This window comes from Schistocerca americana, chromosome 6 (assembly GCF_021461395.2).
Source record: "Schistocerca americana isolate TAMUIC-IGC-003095 chromosome 6, iqSchAmer2.1, whole genome shotgun sequence".
NCBI classification, from domain to species: Eukaryota; Metazoa; Arthropoda; class Insecta; order Orthoptera; family Acrididae; genus Schistocerca; species Schistocerca americana.
In genome coordinates this window covers 20159169-20184845 of record NC_060124.1, presented here as the reverse complement: position 1 = coordinate 20184845, position 25677 = coordinate 20159169, and the positions used below count along the sequence as shown (strand labels likewise).

General features: G+C 39.4%; 1 protein-coding gene across 1 annotated transcript in view; it reads left to right on the top strand.

Annotated features, from left to right (window-relative positions):
• LOC124619483 overlaps nt 1-25677 on the top strand; it is a 172128-nt gene that overhangs the window by 4528 nt on the left and 141923 nt on the right. The window contains exons 2-3 of the mRNA XM_047145897.1: nt 4750-4995; nt 18539-18697. Of these exons, the coding sequence (XP_047001853.1) occupies nt 4750-4995; nt 18539-18697 (405 nt within the window). The remainder of the gene's footprint in view (nt 1-4749; nt 4996-18538; nt 18698-25677) is intronic.

Sequence of the window (25677 nt, the reverse complement as noted above, 5' to 3'; positions counted from 1 at the left end):
CACACATGAAGACTATAAAAATGTTCACTTTCATAACCAGGTGAAATGTTTGTGATAAAATCCTAGGAATGTCTGGTCATAAGTACAGTCAATGCACTTGTCGAAACTTTCCATTTGATCTCTTGAGAATCTGTCTGGTGAAAATGAAGTCAACAGACATAAAGCAGAAATATTAAATACAGCTTTCAAAAAACGGATTCATCCGAAAAGGACACTCCCATACCAACGGCTGATTCACAGTGGTTGTTGTTACTAGCAATGACATAGAAAAATAATTAAGAATTAAGATTACTTAAAGTAATCAAGGCACTAAGCCATGATGGATTTACAGTTAGATTTTACATTTAATGCACTGTTGAATTAGCTCTAGTTCTAACTCATATTTGTTGAACATACGGTGTGCAGTGACTCATCCTCCATGGTTGGAAAAGAATGCAGGTGACTCTTGTTTCCAAAAAGGGTAAAACATCAGGTCCACAGAATTACATCATAAATTTGTTGATTTCCTTCTGTTTTAGGAACATAGAGCATATTCTTGCTGATTTCCTTCTGTTATAGGAACTTAGAGCATATTCTGATCTCAAATATTATGATGTTTCTCAAAGAAAGCAATCTTTTCTCAAAGAATCATCATGGATTTAGCAAAAACCTCTTGTATGACTACAACTTGCTTTATTCATGTATGATATTTTTCAAAAAATAAGAGCAGTGTCTTCCCAGATGTCAAAAAGGTGTTCTGCAATATATCATATCTTTGGCTGTTAACCAAGATACAGTTATATGGGATATTTTTGCAGATACGTGACTGGCACAATGAATATTTGACTAAAAGGACTCATCATGTTATACTGGGTGGCAAATGTTCAGGAACAAATATACACCTCTGGCTGTGTTCCAAGGAACCTTAGTAGCACTTCCTATGTGTTCAATATATATAGACTAATTAATTATCAGATAAATCAGCAGCACTATAAGTTTGTTTGCTGTCGATGTTGTTGGCTGCAGGAAATCATTGTTGGACGATTGTAGGGAAATGCTGAAAAACTTGGACAAAATTTCCATTATGTGTAATAAATGACAGCTTTATTCATATGTAGATAAATGAAAGATGATGCCTAGGACAAAGAGAAAGAACCCAGAAGTATCCAATTACAAGATTAGTGGTGAATATCATGACCATGTCTCACAGTATAATTGTTCGGGAGATAATAATATGAATCAGTATGAAATGGGACAGATATGTAAAATCAGGAATTTTGAAGATGACTGAGGGACGTAGACTTTTTGGAAGAGTTTTAGGAAAGTGCAATACATCTGTAGAGCTGTAGAGGAAATTACATAAAAGATACTAGTGCAGCTAATCCTACAGTATTGTTACCGGTGCTGGGAATCCTCCTCAAGTGGGCATGATTATAGATATTGAACAGATCCAAAGACCACGTGTTTTTAGAAGAATGTGAAATCATTATGCTGCCATCATCACACATCTCATTTTTCCCCTCACTAAATATGAATGAAATTGGACAGAAAAACTGATATTATCACAAAATAGCTTCTGCCATGCACTGTACAGTGACTTGTGCAGTACATATACGTAGATACATGTTTGTGTTATCCAAAAATAACACAAACTTTGAATTGGCCTGGCCCTTCCAAGCCATGGTAAGACAGTTTGTGTTGGTTAAGAAGAGTGAACATGGAACTGATCCTTATTGGTCTCCACATATTATGTTAGTTTCATTGCAGTGTCATGGTCTGTCAGTGTGACCATCAGCTTTGTTTACACAGGTAAGACGACTGGCAGTAATGATATAACATTTTAGCTCATCAAGTAGAGGTTTATGGTCCATACAGTCAAATGCTTTAGGATAATTTTTAAAACAATGGAGAATTCAGGATGGAATGTAACAATATAATGAAAAGGATAGTTGCTACTCACCATAAAGTGGAGATTCTGAGTTGCAGAAAGGCACAACAAAAAGGCTGTTGGAAAGTTAGCTTTAGGCCAACAAGGCCTTTGTCAAAAATAGACAACATACACACTCACACAAACGCAACTCACACACACATGATCATAGTCTCTGGCAGCTGGAGCCTTTGACAAAGGCTGTGTTGTCCAAAAGCTAACTTTCTGCAACTTAGTATCTCCGTTTTATGGTGAGTAGCAACTGTACATTTCGTTATATTTGTCTGGTTCGCAGTCGTGACTTCATTTGTGGGGTGTTGCATGGATTTCTTTGTGGGCAGTCTTGTATTACAGCCAGAATGAGAGTCAGTTGTTGTTCTGCTTAGAAAATATGAACCAGCATTATGTCATAGGCCACTTTCTCAAAAACCCCTGAATAGACTGGAGGAAGTGGAGTAGGTCTGTAATTATATTTGGTTTGCTTATCTCCAGTCTCATAGATGGGTGCTGCTGTAAAATTCTTGAGCCTGTCAGAAGATATGTCCTGAGTCATTGATTGATTACAAAGATAGTTGAAGAATAGTGCTGTCTAGTGAGCGCAAGATTTTAATACTGTGCCAGAAACAGAATCACAGTCAGTAGCATTACCATTATTACGATCTTCTTATAGACTGCACTTTTGAAAGCAATGTTGTCGTTTACATAAACAGTTTCTGCTGAATTAAAACTAATGCTTCTGTATGTGGTAGTTTAGTTGTATGTGAAATTTAGTTCCTGTCACTGTTTTTGTTTAATATTGTTCCAAATTGTTATTAATTTATTCTTTTGAGCATAGTACAAATGTTTCACCTTTTTTTAAATACCAGTAACAGACTGGAACCTCTCAAAATACTGGTGTTAATGGAGTTTCTATCTTTTCATTGCGACATGTCCTCTGACTTAGATGGAGCTATCTGTTCCTAGCAGAATATATTTAAATCCCAGGTATTATCCATGCCTTGTTCTTGATTATGTTCAGCTGTGCTCCATTTTGTTTTAGGGGAACACCAGATTCTAAATGTTGTGGGAATATATATAAAGCTGTATTTTCACTCTGCATTTTCTGATGTATAAATCTTTCACCACTTTGCTTCCTGTAATTTAACTTCGAAATTTGTGATTTAGTATTTTTTATGTTTTATGATGTAATACTTTTCTTCTATAATTTGGATGTGACTAATCAGTATATTTCATTTTAAATATTTAACCATACTGGTCAAATTAATAATCAACTATTGCTTTTTCATCTAAATCAACTAAGGTAATTGTGTTCTTACATTTTCCAGTACAATTATTCTTTAATTATTTTGTTGGGTATAATAAAGACGGTTTCAACTGAACTGACATTTGTACAATCGCTGTACAAAACACAGAATTAATTTTTATGTTGAAGTTTCCTCATTGTCTAGGATTTGCACTGGAGTTGTCATCCTACTGTGAGGGTATTCAGCAAGCTCCTATCTAACAGAAAACAAGAAACTGGGAATGCCTACCAATCCAATAAGCAAATTAAAAACATTTCACTTTAGCCACTTCTGCAGATTATCCGACTGTCTAGATTCACACATTGAAAATTACTGTTAGCTACATTGCAAGTAGCAGTGTTCATTATGCAGCTGCATGTCAAAAAATAGTAGACCTGTACTGTAGACAGGTTTCTGTGCTTACAGATGAAGGCTGCCATCAGAAGATAAACAACAGTTATTAAATATAACTGACACAGCAGCAATTTTTTTAAAGTAGTGACTTTCCTTCTAATTTACTAGGTTACATTTAGCTGGTGTAAACACACTACAGTGATAATTTATGGAAATATTGAACCAGCCGATTCCATCCATGATGTCATAAAAATGACAGACATAAATATCTCATTGAAATTCAATGTGCATTATAATACATACATTAACAAGAATTGTAGTTATTCTCAAGTCATCACATTCACTGACCAACTCACAACCACACCTTATAGATAAACAATTCATCACAAATTATATTTCTGATTCATATTTGTTGGCTTTCCCAACTCACAATCAAATGCACGTTACACACAACTGGTCTGTCACCAAAAGCCATGTTCCAAAACGTAATATGGAAGCCAAATAAATATTATGAATATTCTTTTCTATCTCTGTGTGCACAGGACACCACATGCCACAACATCAGTACTTCACAGGTCAAAGTTCATGTTCGGTATCGATAGGTTCGACTTATCCACCTTATTTTTTATATTGTGCACAGATTAAATTTCTATAACTTATACTTCAATTTGTTTGTCACTGAAGATTATCCTTCTCGATGGAATCTATGGAAACAAACTGTAAATTGCTTTAACACTATTTTCTTCAATCTTTGTTTGGAATGCAAAACTGGACTTCAACAACTCCCAGTGTCCTATATAAACAGCGATTCTCTGCTATGGTGGTACTGCATTCAAAGACTCGATATCTGTTAATAAGTAAGGCCTGAGCCTTAACTCCATTTTTTTTGTATATGTAGTCACTCTTTCCTCTTATTGATTACATAGTAGTATCATATTAGCTTTTATCCATCATTTCAGTGATTTCCATGTGATAAGTTGGTGAGTACAAATTCTGGTGACATCCCATTATCCCTTTCATTCTTCTGTGTACGTGGGTATTAGAAGTTTGTCAGTATCTCATTGTGCCTGTTGTTGACACTGAACCTGTTGTTGACAAGATATGAAACCTAAAACAATTAGTAATTTTTTTATGACCTAATATTTATGACTGAAATATGTTAAAAAAGGTTTGGAATTTAACTGTGCTGTTTGTCACTACTTCTAGGAAGTGGAAGCTGATAAACAGAATGCTGCAAAATTAAATGCTCTGGTCCAGCTATCTCCTCCACATGAAGATGAAGAACCACGGTTCAGTCATCCAAGATTACCAAAGAAGTCTGAGAGGGACGTGCATGAGCAGGGTCAGGAGAATGAACTAAGTTATTCACCGAGAGCCTCAGCTCGTGAACATAATCGATTTGGTCCATCAGCACAACCATATACCAGCACAAAAAGCCACAGTTTCTCGCAGGTAAAGTTATATTTATTGTTTTTGTTTCCAAATATTTGATATAAAGTTTCATTATCATCATCATCATCATCATCATCATCATCATCAGTTATCTCCTATATTAGCAGGTCCTTTGCCTCTCCATTTTCTGTGATCCATTGCTTCGTTCTTACCGGTGCTGTATGTTGTATCGTCCGTCATGTCATCCAGTCTCTGGAATCTCTTCCTTCCTCACTCCCTTTTCCCTTCTACGTAACCTACTAAAACTGTTTTTATCAGTCCGTCATTCTTTCTTAATATATGCCCAATCCAGTTTCTTTTTCTTCTCTTTATTACATCTAGTAACTGTCTTTTCTCTCCCACTCTTCTCAGTACCTCTTCATTTTTTACGCTGTCCATCCAACTTATTCTTTCCATCCTCCGCCATATCCAGATCTCAAAAGCCTCCAGCCTTTCTCTCTCTTTCTTCCTCATAGTCCATGTTTCTGCACCATATAGAAGAACACTCCATACAAGGCATTTTATAAGTCTCTTCTTGAGTTCTCTGTCCAGACCGCTGCAGAAAATTCTCCTTTTCTTATAAAACGCCTCTTTTGCCATTGCTATCCTTGTTTTAATTTCTGTGGTGCACTTCCAGTCAGTGTCTATCCTGCTTCCAAGATACTTAAAATTTTGCACCTGTTCTAGTACTTCTTCATTCAGCATAATTTTTATTTCCTTATTTCCTTCTAGTGCCAATACTTTTGTTTTATTTGTGTTAATTTTCATTCCATATTTTTTCCCGTTAGTTTCAATGGTGTCCACCAAATCCTTTAATTCTTTTTCCCCTGTGGCTAGAAGGATCATGTCGTCAGCAAACCTCAAACACCCTGTTCTTTTTCCTCCAATTTCTATGCCTTTGTCACCTAATGAGCATTAGTCCACCGTGTTTTCCAAGTAGAGGTTGAAAAGAGTAGGTGATAGACAGCATCCTTGTCTTACTCCTTTTCCTAGTCCGATCCAGTTTGGACTTTCTCCTCACACTTTAATTGAAACTTTTTGATTAAGATATAATGAGTTTACAAGTCTTCTGGTTTTCCAGCCCACTCCCTTTTCCCTCATTATAGTCACCAGCTTGTCCCAAACCACATTGTCAAATGCCTTTTCTATATCGATGAAGCACATATATAGGTCTCTTCCTTTTTCAATAAACCTTTCTCCCAAGATTCATAGGAGCCCTATTGCATCTCTGGTGCCCGTATTCTGCCTAAAGCCAAACTGCTCCTCACCAAGATTCTCCTCCATTACTTTTTCAAATCTTTTATTAATTATACTTAACATCACTTTGGCTGCACGTGAAATGAGGCTGATTGTCCTGTGCTCACTGCATTTCTTGGTTCCTTGTTTTTTCGGTAATGGAATCATTACTGTTGTCAGAAAGTCCACAGGCCATTCACCACTGTCATATATTTTATTACATAATCTCAATATTTCTCTTATCCCATCTTGGTTCAAATAATTTTAATATTTCTCCCGGTATCGTATCTGTACCTACCGCTTTGCCATTTTTCATTGCAGCTATGGCAGAGTTTACTTCTTCCATTATGATGGTTGGTCCTTTCTCGTCATCACTTACACTGTTGTGTGATTCAAGTTCCAGAGTTTCAGGTTTGCTATTTGTGTCATATAGCTCTTTTAGATATTCTTCCCATCTCTGGAGGACATCTTCACGATATTTGTACACTACCTCTTCATCTTTACTCAAAATTTCCATAGTAGCACTTTCTGCTCTGTTTTGTTCCCATGTCATAGTCTTTACTCTGTTGTATAGTAAGTTGTATCTTCCTGTCCCGTCCAGTTCTTCAATTTCATCACATTCCTCTTTTAGCCATTTTTTCCTAGCCTGCTCTGTTTCTCTTCGCAGTTCATTATTTAACCTTCGGTATATCTTTCTTGCATCTTCCGTGATCTTGTTTTTCAATTTTCTTTTCTCTTCCATCTTGGAAATCGTTTCTTGCGTGACCCATGGTCTTTTTGACCTTTTCCCTTTTACAGATCCTATATTTTGCTGTCCTGCTTTAATGATTCCTTCTTTCAGCATATTCCAGTACTCATTGGCATTATCAGGTGGTTCTTTGTCTCGTAATGTGTTTAGAAACTCCTGAGACAGTATTTCTGTAATTTGTTCTTTGTTGGATCTTATCTTCTCTAGATCCCACTTCTTCACCATGGTCGCCTTCTTCAGTTTTTTCATTCTTATTTCTATTTCTGGCATAAATAAGTTGTGGTCACTATTAATATCTGCACCTGGTAATCTGTGCACCTTCTTGATTCCATTCCTGTATCTTTCTTCTACCAGTATAAAATCGATTAGGTTTCTGTATTTATCCCCTGGTGATTTCCAAGTGTAGATCCTCCTCTTGTGTTTCTTGAACCATGTGTTTGCCGCTATGAGCTGCCTTTCCCTGCAGAAGTCAGTTAGCTATTCACCTCTATCATTTCTCTTTCCAAGACCATGACTGCCTACTATGTTTCCCTCTTTCCATTTTCCCACAATGGCATTCCAGTCTCCCATTACTATTTAGCAGCATTTTCTATTTTCATCCATTATTCTCTCTATTACATTGTATGTTTCCTCTACAATTTGGTCATCATGTTCTGAAGTTGACATATACACCTGGACAATCAGTAAATCTTTTAGTGCTCCTTTCAGCCTTACACCAATGACCCGGTCATTTGCATAGTCTACGTATTCCACACATTTAGCCAATTCCTTTGTCATAATCATTCCTACTCCATTAGTTCTTTTTACTTCTCATTCTGAGTAGTACAACACATCTGACTGCAACTCTTCATGTCCATTCCATCTTACCTCAGCAACTCCTACATGGTCCATATGATTCTTTTCTATCTCTCTTTTAAAGTTTTCTAGTTTTCCTACTTGTAGCAGAGTTCTAACACTGATTTAACATGAGAGGAAGCCATTTTTGTGCTTAAAATGGGGACTGCATTATGCAGGGAAGATAATCTGCAGTGATATTCCGTTTCCTTCTGCAGTTCTGGAGGCCGCCCCTAACATTGGATACAGACGCCTTTTGCAGCCGCCCGCTCCGGGTCAGACGCTGCATGAGAAGTATAGGTAGGAAAATGAAAGACTCCTAGCCCTCGAAACCTAATAGCGTCAGGGTCGGAAAAGAACAAGAGCTGGCCGAGGGTGGCCAGATAGGAAAGATAAAAGTGAGGAGCCTGGCATAAGTAAGTGGAAGCAATGCCAGGACTCAGCTCAGGACCCCGTGGTCGCCAGCCACGTAATCACTACGTGTGACTCCCTGAGAAGTTTCATCACAGCAAATTTAATGTAATACAAGCATAATCTTATGTCCCAAAAAAAAAAAAAAAAAAAAAAACAGTTTAATATTCCTCACTTTGTTCTGTCAAGTTTTTATGCTGCACTATGTATGTCTGAAAATAATAAAAAGAAGGAAACAAAACTAAATTGGACATATATTAAGTAAGAAGGAGAGCTTATAAAACAGTCTTAGAAGGGTTTGTGGAAGAAAAGAAGAGGTGAAGGAGGAAGAGATGTAATGGACTGCAGCACATACAGGAACATAAAGAAGGAAATGGAGATGCAAAGGACCTCCCAATACAGCAGAAAACTCGTGATGATAACATGTATGCATGGGGGTCTAACACTGAGCCCTCTGCAACATGCAGACCTTAAACTTTACAAAATTGTTCTCCTCGTGTAAACGTTTATTTTATTTACAAAGTAATTATTTGATTTGGGGGTTAACTACGGAAGTTTGGAGAAGGTAATGCAGATTGTTGTGTTTTGGAGAACTTCACATCTTCGTCTAGTACTATCCTTAAGGATATAAGCACCAGTGCATCCCCTCAGATCAGTAAATCCCATAATGTACCTTGTATGAAAGTTGTTCACAAAAATTTCGTAGGCCCATGTCACCTTGATTGTCTGGGATTTTTGTGATATGCTTAGAACAATATATTCCAGTGGCTCAATTCTGTCATAAAATATGACTGCACAATAATCAGTTCACAAAGAAAGTGCATATCATTCTTTAGCATACACATCTTGCTTTCTTCACATGTGCAAGCACTGCTGAAGAAGATGCAGACATATAGTTGCTGCTTTCTCTATGAGTTTTGATATGCCCATTTTCTTCCTGCTTCAGATATGTAGTGTGCACCAGCATGAAGATAGGCACATAAAATTTCTTTTAAGATTTTGTGATGGTCACCAAATGAGTCCCAAGAATATGCTAAATGTGCTCACTGGTGCAGCAGACGTTATTTTTTAAACAATCACACTGCATGAGGATTGCAACCTCCTGTAACTGCTTATGTTGGGCACCCTGGCCACCTTTCATTTTCAAGAGGGATTCATTCGTATTTCACAAAAAAAGTTGAGAGGAGACAAAGATCTGAAAATGTCAGATGCAATTGCTCAAGACACTTCTTTTCTCTGAAAATGGCTTTGATATTGTAAAATGTAATTATACAAAATACTCTAAATTAAAATAATTTGCAGACACAGCTATACAATTATTTTAGTTGTGGTGATTGTTGTCGAGTTCTGGACTGTGTACATTGGTCACTAAGGCATTAGTTTAGCGTAGGCACAAGAGGGTAGTCCCGGGTAACAGATGAGTGGTGAGAAAAGTAGTTTTGAGTGCTGAAATGTTAATTTTTTATTATTGTTTGGCATTTGTTCCCTGACTTTAGCCATTTCGTGGAATATGTGGTGCAGTCCAAGACTGTAGTTACACTCCTGGCCCTTAAAATTGCCTTATCTGGAAAAATAGTAAATGAAGAAATTTTACTTGATGTGCGTACTCATTGTAGTAGGAAGAATACATAGAAAAATTTATAGGTGGCATATACAGGGTGTGGAATTTAGTACATACAATTGCCGCCTCTAGCAGGAACAGTGGCTCTGACAGGGCTGGTTGTGAAGTCCAACTGAGCTTGGGTGGCAGATAAGGCTATGGCATTTCAGATGCTAAAACTATGCGCCATACGTGATCAAAACTATGCGCCATACGTGATCAGTTGTAATGTCTGATTAGAAGTGGTGTACCAACCTCTTGGCATTTCGTGACCAGACATTTTTATTGGGTGAGTGATTGGGGGAAGTATTACCAGGGTCATAATCAAACATTTTGTATCAAGGTAGGTGAGAGCAGCACAGGCAACATGTAGTCATAGCCCAGTCAACAAAGACCACAAAAAGTTGAATAGGGAAAATATCATGCAGCCACAAATTTTTGTACAGTGGTAGGAGGAGGTGGCATGAACAACATACTATGAATCCTCACTGGTGGGGTTATGTGTGGGAGGGAGGGCAAGGGTGATTAAATATCACTTTTCTTTGTTTTTCTTAAATCACTCAAAAACTTCATTTTCTAGAAAAAATGTTCTCTAGTAGTAAATTAAACTACATTAAATTTCCTGCAAAAATGACAATATTAATTTTTTCTATAGGATAATAGGTTTCTCATTTTAGGGGCTGGAGAAAAATCACAGATTATTGAAATACTATTTTAATGGTATAAAATTGCTGTTTATTAAATGAAGGGGGGCTAAGAACAAATATTATACAGGGTGTAATGAAAGTGTATGGCACAAACTGCAGGACACATTCCTCAAAAGTAGATGTTTTTATGAACATAGGTCTGAAAACACTTTGTACCCATGTTAAAACTCATTTTCTCAACTCATCAATCATGGGAAACACACACGAGCAGAATGCATGAGCATACCACATGCAACTCTTTCTCACAGGAGATATTCAATATGCCCTCCATGGGCATTGATTCATGCATCAACCTTCCCTCGTAGTGAATCTTGGATGTGCTGATGTTCCCCTGGAGTATTCCATATGGTTTTGCAGCCTTCGATAATATGGGCATGGATACTCTAAACATCTTGTACTGGAGTTCCATGCACAAGAGCTTTCAAATGCCCTCACAAATGAAAGTCCAGTGGGTTTAGGTCCAGAGAGCATATAGAACAGGCAGTTGGTCCATCTCTACCGATCCATCTGCCCCCGAATCTTTGATTAAAACTGCAGTCAATATGGCAATAACATTTGATTACTATTACTGGTTTCAACTTACATTAAAGCCATCCTCACATTTTTTTGGTCCCCCTATGGCTGGTGCTGGCGGCTCCTCGTTTCTTCACGTGATACCATGATCGTACACCCTGAACTGGGAATAATAAACACGTTATTGCGATTTCGATTGTTGCTTTAATCAAAGTTAGCATCAGATCGCTGCATTCCACAGACAATGTTGTCTAAATTTATGTCACTGAATCTGTTATTTAGAAGCCGATGGACATTAACTCTAAAATGGGGAGGTGCCCCATCGTGCATGAAACACGTTTTGTCGCACAGCTAAAGTCATATGTGCTAACAGATCAGGTAGAATATTCTCTTCAAAATTATGATAACTTTGTCCATTGAGACTGGGTGGAAGAAAGTAAGGCTGTATCAAACAGTAACAAACAATGCCAGTCCAAACATTGGCAGAAAATCTTGTTTGATGTCTAAATGACAGGTGTGGCGGGTCTGCTCTTGGCGGAAGGTGCGGCCGCGGCTGCCGGTATAGCGGAGCTGGTCCGCTCTGAGGTAAACGCTGCGCTTCGCGATAAAAACAATATCGATCTGATAGCAGGCACTATATCAGATACTGTAACGGCAGCAGTATTGGCCAAAATGCGTGAAACTGTTGAGGCCAATACTGCTGAAATTACAGCACTAAAAAAGTCGGTGTCTGAATACGAGAAAAAGACATGAGAGTTAGAAGTGAAACTATCTGCCGCAACAGACGAGCTAGAACAGTGCCAAAGGCGAAATAGTCTACGACTGTTTGGAGTAGCAGAAAATAAGGAAGAAGACACAGACAACCTGCTTATAGAGGTTGCGCGTGAAAAATTAGGTGTTCAAGTGACCACGGCAGACATTGACAGGAGCCATTGGGTGGGATGAAAACTACCAGGTGCTACCAAACCTCGTCCAATAATAATTAAATTTCTCTCGTACCGGAAAAGGGCAGAGATCTTTACCCAGAAGAAGAAGTTAGCAAGGACAGGGCTTACAATAAGGGAAGATCTGGCACACGAATGGCTAAAGATTTTAAACAGTGCCATATCCCATTTCGGTCTTCAGAATGTGTGGACTCAGGATGGCAGAGTAATCATTAAGACAGCAGCTGGAAAGAAGACAGTCACAAACGTGACAGAACTGAATAGTATTAAGTGAAGCTACTCGAGCCAAAAGTGCAAACTTAACACCATTTGCAAATTGTAACAGCCCTATACTTAGATATAGTCTTGTAACTGTATTAACTTTTCAATTATACCCATATTTGTACCTTCAACTAATTGTTTTTGTAACTGTGTTAACTTTTCACTATTTTTTTGTGTCTGTAGCTCTAACCATTACTTAATTTTAGTTACTGCTAATACTTTTTTCATTTTCTCAGTTTATTCTCTTCCATTCTGTAATAGTTCTATTGCAATTATTAGTCTCTCCTTTAGTTCATTAATCACCCATCTCTTCGGTTTAAATTGTTCATAACAAAAATCACCATCAGTATCACTTTATCAAATTTCACTCTAATTGTAGCTTCCTACGATAATCACTAACAGTATCACTTTAGTAAATTTCAATTTAATTCTAGCTTCCTACGGTAATCTATTAATTATTAAGCTTACTTCTCTCTGCTGGCAGCTTCGGCCTCTTAAATCACTCCCCTTTCCCTTATTTCCACCATAACCTGTTTCAAATACGCTAATTACATTTCTCCTCTTACAGCATAGGATACACAGAGACACACAGCCGTCACTATTATTGGTCATATTCTCCTTGCACCGAATACCACTAATCCATTTTCTATATTCCCGCAACCTCAGGAAATCTCTTGCAGTCGCCTTTCTTTCGGCACTCGCGGAGGCACAAACAGGGCGCGCAAAATCTCGGACACCCCTGTGTTATGTCACCTGGCGGAAGCACCGGCCAGTGCCCCTCGCGGCAGGTAGTGCCTAACAAAGGGACAAACCAGTCTGCCACCCTACTCCAGGCTGCTCAGCGGAACGTGTCAGAGCTTTTAGCAGCTCACTGCAACATCCAGTCTTTACCTGCACATTACGAAGAACTTAGCCTCCTCTTCAACCAACTAAACTACCACGTAATCCTCTTATCCGAAACGTGGTTGAAACCACACATATCCTCTGCATCTATTCATCTCCCAGGGTACACATTTCTTAGGGCAGACAGATCAAAAAAGCGAGGTGGCGGGGTCGGCGCGTATATACGAACAGATCTCAAAGCGAAAGTCTTATGTACGTCAAATCCTGCTGAAGAAAAAGAGGCTGGATTCATGTTCATTGAAATAAATATACAAAGTCGGAAATTCTTGACTGGCATTGTGTACAAGCTGCCAAAAATAAACTCAATGAGTTCCTTCCAGTCGGAATTACATTCACTCCAGTGTCAATACGAACATGTCATCGTAATGGGTGACTTGAACGCAGACCTGCTAAGAGACACTCCCTCCGCAATAAACCTAAGAAGATTGTTTAGTTGCAATAGCATGAACATTCTTCCATTACAACCTACACACCATACGGCGCACAGTCATACTCTTATAGATGCAATCGCAACGAAACAGACTGACAAAGTAAGAGATGTTGGTCAAACATCGGCCCCTGGCCTCTCAGCACATGATGTAATATTCCTGGCCTGCTCTGTGCAGCCCCCAAGGATCAAATCGCGTTACATAACTTGTAGGAACATGAAACGTATTGACCTTGACGCTCTAACAGCCGATTGCTCAGAAATCTCATGGCATCAAATAATCAGAGAATCTACAATCGACGACAAAATTAATGAACTTGGTGATAAACTCACTGCCCTCTATGACAAACATGCACCTGTGTGCACAATCCGTGTAAGAAAATCTCCTGCTCCATGGCTGACAGCTGAATTACGTCAAATGATGACTAATAGGGATGCTGCCCACAGGCGTCTCAAGGCAGATCTGAAACCCGAGCGTTTCGAAGAATACAGAAAGCTACGGAACAGAGTGAAACAATGCATTCGCAATGCTAAAATCAGGCACGCTCGCTCCCTTGTATGCAGCGATCTGACGCCCACGACTCTATGGAAGAATCTCCGTAGCTTGGGGGTCGGAAAGGCAAAATCAGAAACTACTTTTCATGTGTCAGCTAACGAATTAAATGAATTCTTCTCTGCACCTCTGAATACCAGCATGGCTGATAATTACCGTCCACAAGAATCCCCAAACAGGATAACTAACAACGATAGCTTCCATCTAAAACATGTAGCAACAAATATGACAAGAAGAGCAATAATGAGAATCTCTTCTGATGCAATAGGCAACGACAGTATCGGTATAACCATGATTAAGAATGTTGCCGATATCTTAGTACCTGTCTTAACTGACATATTTAATTTTTCCCTCGTGAACGGAATATACCCCACTGCATGGAAAAGAAGCATAATTCAACCCATCCCTAAGATCGAAAACCCGCAACTGCCTAGTGATTACCGACCAATTAGCATACTGCCTGCTGTTTCCAAAGCACTCGAATATATTGTTCATGACCAAATCACTGAACACTTGCATGAATTCAGCCTATATGACAAATTTCAATCCAGTTTCTGTAAACATCACAGCACAAACACTGATCTAATTAAAGTAACAGATGACCTGAAATGTGCCATCGACAATCGAAAGGCAACAATATTGAGGCTACTGGACTTCAGCAAAGCTTTTGACACTGTTAACTTTGACATATTGCTCAGAAAAATGCAACAGCTTAATTTCTCTGATAGTGCAATGAGATGGTTTGAAAGCTACTTAAAAGACAGACAGCAATGTGTTGTCTGCGTAAATGAAAAATCTTCCTGGAAACATGTTTCCTCGGGAGTGCCACAAGGACCAGTCTTAGGACCACTTTTGTTTTCTTTATATGTCAACGATATTTCGTCGGTTCTGTCCTCCTGTAAATATCATTTCTATGCCGACGACCTCCAGCTCTACCTAAGCGTCAGACCTGAAGACGTAAACACTGCAATCGCTCAGGTGAATGATGATCTGTCTTCGGTAGTGACATGGACGAAAAGCCTGGGGCTTAAACTAAATGCAAAAAAGACGCAAGTAATCTTAATAGCCCATCAGAAATTAATAAGTTCAGATTTCCACGAACGGCTACCTCCTATTCTGCTCGACGGTACTCCAATACCATATCAGAAAACAGTGAAGAACTTGGGTGTAACTTTGGATGAGCATCTCAACTGGGTGGAGAATACAGTCACAGTGTGCCGAAAGACATCTGCTTGTCTCTATGCTCTCAAAAAGTTTCGGAACATATTTCCACAGGACTTGAAACGCCAGCTCGTGCAAGCACTCGTTCTACCGAACCTCCACTATTGTGATGTGATTCAACAAGGCACAAGTAGTGAAAACAAAAGACGGCTAGAGCTAACCATGAATGCCTGTGTGCGTTACATCTGCAACATTCGCCGATATGATCATGTTAGTGCTTCATACTCCGAGCTAAAGTGGCTGCGGCCGGACAAATTGCGTGACTACCACACTCTATGTCTACTTCACAGACTCCTCGTCGCGCAAGCGCCCCAGTACCTTGCTTCAGAGATTAAAAACCTGTCATGCCATCATAATCGAAACACGAGGTCACTCTTATTTGGTATCCTAACTGTGCCCACTCACAAAACAAAAACTTTTGCAAACTCCTTCTCAGTTGCCGCTGTCCGACTCTGGAACAGACTGCCCTTTACCTTGCGCAAAATTCAATCCCCTGCTGTTTTTAAGAAGTTGAAGCATTTCTTACTATCATCCTCATAAAGTTCTCCACAAAATTAATGTACCAGGCCAATCCTCTCATCTGTCAAATAGCAAAGCTAGCGTCTCCTATCTTGCTCCTGAGATGCCTTCCCCTTCATCTATCTCTATTAGCCAGGCAATCTTCTTTTCCTTTATATTTCCTTAATTATGTTTCATCATGTCTATTCTTCTCCTCCCTTCACCATGAGTCTCCCTCATACTCCCTGCTGCCAGCACTTCTACCTAAAATTTGTCTCTTCAGTAATGTCTAATTTTAACAGTACTTATGATCTATGAATATAAACTCTATATGTATTTTTCCAGGTGTACCTTTCTAATTGTTTATTTCACTTTTTGTACTAGATGTAGTTTAACATGCCTACTAAAACGTATGAATGTAAAATAAGTAGAATGCCTGGTTAGATGTAAGAGAGGGCCTGATGGCCCTAATCTTGCCAGGTTAAATAAATAAATAAATAAATAAATAAATAAATAAATGATGCCCCATATATGAATAGTTGCACTAAAATTAGGGTTGATGCTTTGTTGAATAAACCAGTCACAGAAGAGTATCTCTGCAGGAAAATCAGCTGCTGATAGTGCCTGCACATGCTGTAAATGGTATGGATACAGCTGGTCCTCATATAACACTCACCTGACAGTCATGTGGTGAACATTGCGTGTTGCAGCTACATGCCTTGTACAGACACTAAGTTTCTCATCAACTGCATGGAGAATTGCTGTCTCCTGTTGTGGTGTCCTTGTCCATCTGGTCTCCTCTGGTGGCGAATATCAGAGTTAAATGCCCAGTATTCCCTAAGACAATGATCAATACCTTCAAACGTTTTCCTGTCTGAGCACCTTCTTCCCACAAATCTCTTCCAGTATAAACAGTAAATGCGAGTTCCATTGCCATCAGCTAATCCATACTTCAAATGGACATCTGCCAACTCTGCATTTGTGTACACTGCCACTGCACGAGCCAAATCTGTGATTAAATGTACGTAGTAACACGTGTGCTTGCAGTGGTCATACTGATCACTGGAACAGTTGATGTTACCCGTAATCAAGCAGCAATGTACTTCACGTGGCAAAAAGGACGTGTAAAACAAAACACTAGCAGTGCACAAAGTAACCTGTTGTCACCAAGGGTGCATCTTCCCCATGATCATAACATTTTGTTCTTGTGTGTTTCCCATGATAATTGAGTTGGAGAAAATGAGTTGTAATACAGAAACAATGTGTTACCAGATCCATGTTCATATGACATAATTTTTTCGTCTTGGTGTGAGGAATGTGTCCTGCAATTTGTGCTGCATATTTTTGTTACAGCCTATAAGTGTGTACCATGCCAAAGTGCAGTGGAGTTTTATTAAGGCATGTGTATCAGAGTTGAGGGGCTGGGTGAGGTGAATGGTAGAAGCATGTGGGAATGCAGGATGCCAGATTGTGGTCATGCATTTCCATCCTTCATAGTGCAGCTGCACTCAAGGGCTAGTCATTTGCTTAGCCAAACATGTACTACACTTATGCCATTTTTGTTGCATGCTGCCCTCCTGATGATGCTCCAGTTTTAACTGCAAACAGTCTTTTGAGCTGTAGCAGGTGTTCCATGAGCCAGAAATCAAAATGAACTAATAATGAAGATTAAAATTCTGGAGTACCCTTAATGATTTGCTGGCTGTCATCATCAAAACAGATAATAATAAGCTGTCACTTTGGAACATGAGTCAGGGCGATTGGGTCATTTTGTTTGTGCCTTTTTTCTTTGTTTTTAAATAGTGAGTTTGCCACTCCTACTGATGTTCCTGTTCCAACAGTTGCCAAGCAGACACTCCACCTCTCACAAAGGAAACATCCCTCCTTGAATAGCTGTAGCTGTATAAAAATGATTTTAAAATACAGAGATGTGTGTTTCCTATCACCTGACAATGCCACTTGTCTGTAAAATAACTGATTTTTGAAGGTTAACATATTTAAAGATTACAGAAGTACAAGTTGTTGAAGGAACAATATTGTGTAACAGACTGTTATAACTAGTCAATTCACAAAGGTATTAATGAAATATTATACAGCAAAGAGCTGAATATTTGCTTGAAACAATGTGTGTTAACACATGTTTAATTCTGCTCTTTGCAATAAATAAAGCTCTCACTTCCTGACACAAAATACCTTTGATTCCATGTGTTAGCCACCTTTTCTCTCAGCTTCCACTGTTTGCTCATTTTTCTTCTCCAAGTCTAAAATTAATTGTCATGAGACATTTGAGAGCTCCATAGCATGTGGCTTGTCTTGATTCACAGTTTGACACGTTTTCATCTATTTTTGTATGTCATTCATGCTGTGATCACATGTAAAGATATCAGTGTAGTGGTCATGCTTTGGATGTCTTCTTCTGAGACTTGCTACACATGAGGAAAAGGATATTTTTAGGACTTGCAGCCAAATTAATTTAGTTGTCTAGTGTTATGTTCTTGATAGTGAAATGTACTTGGACTCGAGACCACAGAATGGAACTGTAGGAATGATCCTGGTGTGCACTAGAATTGTGCCAGTTGTTGACAATAAATCGTCAATAGACAAAATAATTTGAAGAACATACTGTTTATTTTAGGTGCCTTACTTAATTCCTGTGTTTGTAATGGACAAAAATTACAGCTATTTGCTAATCCCTAATGATATTTTAGGATGATGGACCACCTCCAGATCCTGTGTACAACTTCTTGGCAGATCGACAGCGTGATCCGAGAGCCAGTTCTCGTGGTGCTCCATTTCAAAGAGGAGGTCGTGGTAACCGTGGCATGCCAACACAGTATAGAGAGAGAACAGGGCCACCTGAAACAAGGGTGAGTATTGAGTGCACATTTTTATTTGGCCCTTTAGGGAGGCAATGCTGGGAGTAGAAGCTTATGATGACTACCTTGTGGTGCGTGCTCCTTCCATAGCAGTGCTTACAGGTTATGAAGGAAACGAATGTGTAATAGGTAAATGTGTTGTAGAAGTGACATGAAAGTAGCTGGAGAGCTGCTAGAAGGAGCAGGTACCAGTAAAGCCTCTTCACTCATCTTTGTAAATGATACTGGCAATCACTAGGCACAACACCACATGTAAATCAATACTATTCACACAATGGCTATTTATTGCAGTGATGCACAATACTGTTGTGTATCTAAAGTTGGCAATGGCCGTGAACATTCCAGAGCGGTCTGAAGTCAGCAGACATTCATCGATCAGAGGGGGATCAAGTAAAAGTGTGTCAGTAGTATGCGCATGTGTTTGCATGGGAGTGGATAGGAAAGTTTTGGACTAATGCCAGCAATTATAACAATTTGTTATTTGTTGCATATATCAAAACTGAGTCGATATCCATTGTGAATTGTGGTTACTACAGTCAATTTAGAAAATGTACACTCTAAGAAGTTTGAAGATATTTGGACCTCACAGTCAAAGTTTTCAGTTTACAAACTCCACTGACAGAGAAACTCAAACAAACTATCACCAAACAATTTAAAATTGCTACATTGATCTTTGGTTGCAAATCACAGTCTTATAACACGCCCATCTATAAAACTGTAGATCTGTTGTCCGTAGTCTGGATTTTGCAGTATTCATGCCGAGGATCTTCACTGAAGTCTTGCTGCTTCTCCAAAAACTAGGTTGCAGTTTCATTTGAACTGACCACATTAGCATAGAGAATTTAAACTGAAGTACGTTCATGTTATGATTATTGGTGAGCCACCAGTTTCTTACTGTAGCCTGCTATCACAATAGTCTTTACTTATGTACAAGATATTAAGGACCTGGTTGCCTTCAAGAGTAGTTTTCTACATTGTAGCCAATGCCTTTTTACATCTCAGTGGAATAGTTGTATCATTTTAGTAGAAAATTCTTGTAAGTTAAACCTTCCTTTGCAAGAGAGTGTTGGTTCCATATGTTTGGTTGTCCCAGTGGTGGATGCCAAGGATATAGTGGGATCTAAGACAGAGCGCAGCAAATGAGATGCACATGTAGTTTTCAATAATTTCTTTTATTTTATTTGAATAGCAGCAAGTCCAGGGCAAAATCCAAAGCGAGTCCTTGAGATAGGCCAGCTCAGTATCCACAGTAATGACAGAGGCTAACTGACAATGCTTTGACTAGGCAAGCTCAACTAAACTAACAGACTAGACTCCTGAGCGGCATCCTTTTGATGGCTATGTGGCGGTGCTTGCCACACAGGCTAAGGAGGATGTGTCTCTGGAGCTGGCAACAGGTTGGTGATGCAGTCACATGGGTTACTGCTAACTTGTAGACATGGACTGGCATGGCATGGCATTGCATTGATAGTGCCATACCACATACCGTCCCCCTCCCTCCTCCTAAAGAAAAAAAAAACCTTGCCATCATATACTAGTGCTTCCAGAAGGGGCAACAGGGGGAAGATCTGGGGATGGGTGCCATGGAGAGGGCAAGAGGTGGAACTTCAGCCAGTGACACAGTGACAAGCTCCTTTTGCCCAGACCCTGACTTTCGTTATGCAAATAGCTTGGGGGGGGGGGGGGGGGAGGGACAGCTGCAGGGTGCGCATCCATGCCCAGGGGTGGAGCATCTTCTTCTGTCGGTAGAGGTGCAACAGTGACTAGAAGGTCCACAACGGCCCACAGGAAGGTGGTAGGGTGATGGCTGGGGCTGCTGTTGCTGTGGTTACAGTGATGGTGCATCAAAGTCCATTGGATCTCCATCTGCCAGAGGTGGCACAGGACCCAAGGGTGGCAAAGGCAGCTGAGGGTGTATGATTCTCCTGGGCACTGAATTTGCAAACAAACTACTCGTAGCACGATAACACAGCTCGCACAGGTGAAGCTGTTTCTGTTGGCATACAAAGAGCAGCCCGAGACTTTGGTGATAATGCCTCATTCCCAGCGTGTGTTGCTGCCAGTGCTGGAAAAGACCAAATCATTTACTTTAAACTTAGAGCACTGTGGATGATGGGTCGACTGCTTTGGGGGTGCAGAAGCTGAAACAGTGTCCTGTGTTGACTTCCATGCAAGAGCTCTGCTGGTGGTGTTCTGTTGTATGGATGGAATGATAGGACGAGAGGAAGAGCACAAAAGCTTGCTCCTGCATAAGGGGAAGCACATAACTTGTTAATTTGTTTGCTTGAAAGTTTGGATGAAGTGTTCTGCTTTACCATTAGACTGAAGGTGGAACAGTGTAGTTGTCACATATTTGATGCAGTTGGCGTCACAAAACTGCTGAAATTTTGCCAGTGTGATTTGAGGTCCATTGTCAGAAACCAGCATTTGTGATAGGCATTTGATGCTAAAGACTTATCGTATTTACTTGAATCTAAGTCGCACCTGAAAAATGAGACTCGAAATCAAGGAAAAAAAAATTGCCCAAATCTAAGCCGCACCAAAATTTGAGACTCAAAATTCAAGGGGAGAGAAAAGTTTTAGACCACACCTCCAAATCAAAACAAAGCTGGTCCATTGTAACATGAGACACAATTTAGGTCGAATGGATGAAGATACAGCTACATTAGTTTGGTTCGAATCGTAAGCTTATCAGTTAAGCTTTACTAGGTAGCCATTGCTATGCGTCAGGTATTCCGTCCATATTTATATGGGTAGCCTTCCTTTTTCACGTGCTTCGCCTGGTTTGAATCAATTGCTTATTTTGCTTTGATCTGATAAGTGCTGTTCTCTTTGTCATAGGTGTTTACGTCACTCTAAGCTGAAAATGCATTATTGTACTGTGTCATGCATTGTTTGTTGCTTTCTGATAAGGAGTGTTTACGACCTGTTGCCGCTCGTGGCGTGGCTTGCTTTTGTGCGCACTACTGCCGCTTGCAAAAAAAAAAAAAAAAAGAGGAATTGTCTCATTAGTGAAACATTGGCAAGAGACTGCTATTTCTTGTTACTTACACTCCTGCTTTCTTTGATAATGATCAGCAAGAACCAAATAAAGACTGCATATGATAGAAGATGCTACGAACAAGAGTTTAGCGAAAAATTTTCTCCATTTGAAAATCTTTGCAGGCATCTCTTTAGTACATTACATTCTGCACACAAATTAGAGTCATCTTAGATTTAAAAATCTAGTCAGTTGCCGTGCTTTATTTCTGACTGTATCATTATTCAGCACAAGAATAATATGAATATAAACATGACATGATATGTATATTCTTCCATGTTTGTTGTTCTCTCACTCTGGTTCCGTAGTTTATTAAGCAGTCAGGATTTAAATGAGATAGCAGCAAACACGAAAGAATACATGGCATAATGTTTACATTCGTATTATTCTTATGGTGAAGAGAATACTGCATGTGATTCACAATTCATAAAAGTTCCTATTAGCAACTATCTCTCGTCACAGGTAGGAAAAAATTCAGACTGTAGATTTGGCCATATTGACATACATTCCAAACAGTCTTGCCAGTCGGATTTTCATAGTAGATTTTTAGTGATGACTTCAAATGCAGAATGTGTTGTTGTTGCCTTCAGTCTGTAGACTGGTTTGATGCAGCTCACCATGCTTTTCTATCCTGTGCAATGCAGAGTTGCAATACTTATAAAATAAGAATGGAAATAACTTAGAAATTAAATGCTGAAATTTGAAACAAAATTTTATTAGGTTTGTAATACATCTTATTCGAAATGTTTAAAATATCAGTCATGATTCTGAATCACTATCACTCAGTTCTTTGTTGCTCATTTCTTCATACACAGTATCGTCCTCCATACCATATAGTGCATTGGATATTGAACATTGTTTAAATGCTTGTTGCACAGTCTGATTTGGAACATACTTCCATGCATCATAAATCCATTGGCACACGTGCGCCAAACTTGCCCGTTTTACACGTCCTGTTGGTGTCAGTTGTCTGTCACTTTTTGAAAGCCAGTCTGTGTACATGCGTTTAAGCTTGTCCTTAAATGGTTTATTCAAACAGACCTCACGTGATTGCAGAATTGACATCATCCTGCCTGGAATTACTGCCAAGTCTGTTTTGCTTTCCACTAATTTTCATTTTACTGCAGGTGTTGTATGACCTGCGTACGCATCTAATACCAACAGACTGTGTAAACCAAGCATTGTGCCAGGGCAATGATTCCACACACACCTAATCCATTCCAGCAACATGTCCTCTGAAAACCACCCAGTTTCGTTTGCTTGTACAATTATAGTTTTTGGAAACACTTCCGATTTTTGTAAAGTCTCTCACTTGAAAACTATGAATGGGGGTAATTTATGTCCATCTGCTATGCAAGCAAGAATGCCAGACGTCCGCTGTGTTTCACCCCCTGATGTAAGAACACTTATGTTTTTCTTTCCTTTGGTGTCAACCATATAATTCGAAGGCATGTCAAAACATACGGGAGTTTGGTCAGCATTTCCTATCTGACTAAGAAGGTATTGCTTTTCTGTGTGTCACCTAATTATGAAGCACTGAAATTCCACAAGTTTTTCTTCATAATTTTTCGGCAGCTTCTGTGCAACTGAAGTTCGCTTCCGAAGTGAAAAACCCCAGCGCTTCATAAACAGATCAATCCAGCTGTGACTAGCCTTAAAATTTTCGATTTTTTGCTCTCTAGCAATTTCATGTGCCTTAATTTTTAAAATTTTGGCGTTCACAGGCAGGGATTTTTGATGCTGTTCCTTTACAAATTCATTTAAAATCACTTCTAGTGCATGATATCGGCCACACTTTGACCCACTAAATGCTTTCCTGCTACTTGAACATTCAAAAAATTTGTCTCTCTGCAGTTGCTATCGCTTGATGTTGCTCTCATCAATCCTGTATTGCAGACTTGCAGCACGATTAGAACTTTGTTCCGCAAAAGAAATAACTCTCCTCTTGAATTTGGCACTATAATGAAAGCGCTTCATTGTGGTTCACTAACACCAACAAGCACTTCACAAAATTCCACAGAGCAGTAGGTGCCGCTATGTGAATTCTTAATGAGCCCCAGCGTATCAGCTCGTGCAACAATCCTAAAGTCTTGTGCATTGTTGTTATTTTTGTGTAAAGAAATTTATTTTTGTTTGCTACGAATATGTGAAAGGCTGCTACATTCAAATCTGAACAATACGGAATTTCTATTTACTTCGTTGGATAATGTATGGAAATGTTGTGGTTGAAACTCGGGGCGGAGAAAAAAGCTCATCTTGTACCCTCATATTATTATTATTATTATTATTATTTTTTTTTTTTTTTTTTTTTTACTGACGCAGAGGTTTTGCTGCCAGTATTTATCTTTGTGCCTACAAAGCATGCCTGTGTAGTGCTACATATATTCGACAGCAGAAGTTAGTTGTGATGGCACCTACCAACATTTTTCAGAACTTCCACAAACTTTGCACTCGATTCTAAGCCGCAGGTGGTTTTTTGGATTACAAAAACTGGAAAAAAAGTGCGGCTTAGATTCAAGTAAATACAGTATGTCAGCATCTTCATAGTGCTAACCGTTGCGGTGGAGGCCATGGGCACCATGAATGGAAACTTGCTGAAGGCATCGACCACAATAACCCATTGTGAATTCCAGTTGGACTCACAAAGTAAATATGTAAACATTGTGAAGGGGTGCTGGGCTTGGCCCAGTAAAAAATATTTGTGGCATAGGAATGTGGTGCTCTGCATGTGCTGGACATAGTGGAGTCCATTGTTCTATTTGAGTATCCATGCCAAACCATGTGCAATGCCATCAGGCAAGCTGCTTAGTGCGTATAATGCCCAATTACCTTGATGTAGAAGGCAAAGAGTTTCACTCTGAAACAATGTGGCCCAAACACACAGCACTGAGTATTGTCTATATGTAATAGGTTGAAACCCAGCTGCACTGACAAGCTCTGCGAAAGCACAAAATAATGGCATTTTTCTGGCTCACTAATGTGCTTAATTGATATGGTTAACCAGTGTGGAGGTACTGCAACAGAATCTTGAGATTGGGGTCCGCAGCCGTTGCTTGAGCAATCTGTCATTGGCCAATGGGAAAGCCATCAATTATTTCATTGTCCTGGGTGTCAGTGTGAAAGCAATAGTCTTCTGAGGTATCAAATGCCAAATCAATGCTGACTGGTAAGCTAGAAAGAGTGTCTGCGTTCAAATGCTTAGCCGTTGGCTTGTACACAATTTCATACCGGTAACTGGAGAAGAACAGAGACCAGCCGTGCAACTTTTGCACCGTGCGCAGAAGGACTAGCTTTGGTGGGCCAAACAATGAGGTGAGAAGCTCGTGGTCCATCACTATGTAGAATTTTTTGCCATACAAGTATTGGTGGAAGTTGGTCATTCCCATATATGATGGGAAGTCCTTCCTTCTCTACCTGCAAGTGGTTGCAGTGTGCTGTGGTGAGGCATTTAGATGAGAAGGCAATTGTAATTGGCTGTCCAGTGATCCATCTTTGTCCAAGAGTACAGCACCAATTCCGTATGAGGATGCTTCAACTGCAAGTACAGCCAGCTTAGTGGAATCAAAATGTACCAGACATTGATTGATCAATAAAGAATCTTTCTGTTTCTGTAATGTGACTTGACACTCCCTAGTCCACTCATACAGAACAATCTTTCATCAAGAGCAATGCAGTGGAGTTGCAATCTGTGCAGCGTTTAGAACGAACAGAATTTGATAAATTAGTTTAGCCAACACAACTTGGAGTAGTTTAGCCAACACAACTTGGAGTTCACTGACATTTGAAACCGCCCTGTTAAATTGTTAAAAGCTTAGTCAGCCAGTGTTGTAATTTTGAAATGAGAGTTAGTATGGCTGTTGCATAGTAAATATTTCGCAAAGCTCAGTTGTGGAAACTAAGCCACTGAATATTAAAAGTAATGTCATTAGGA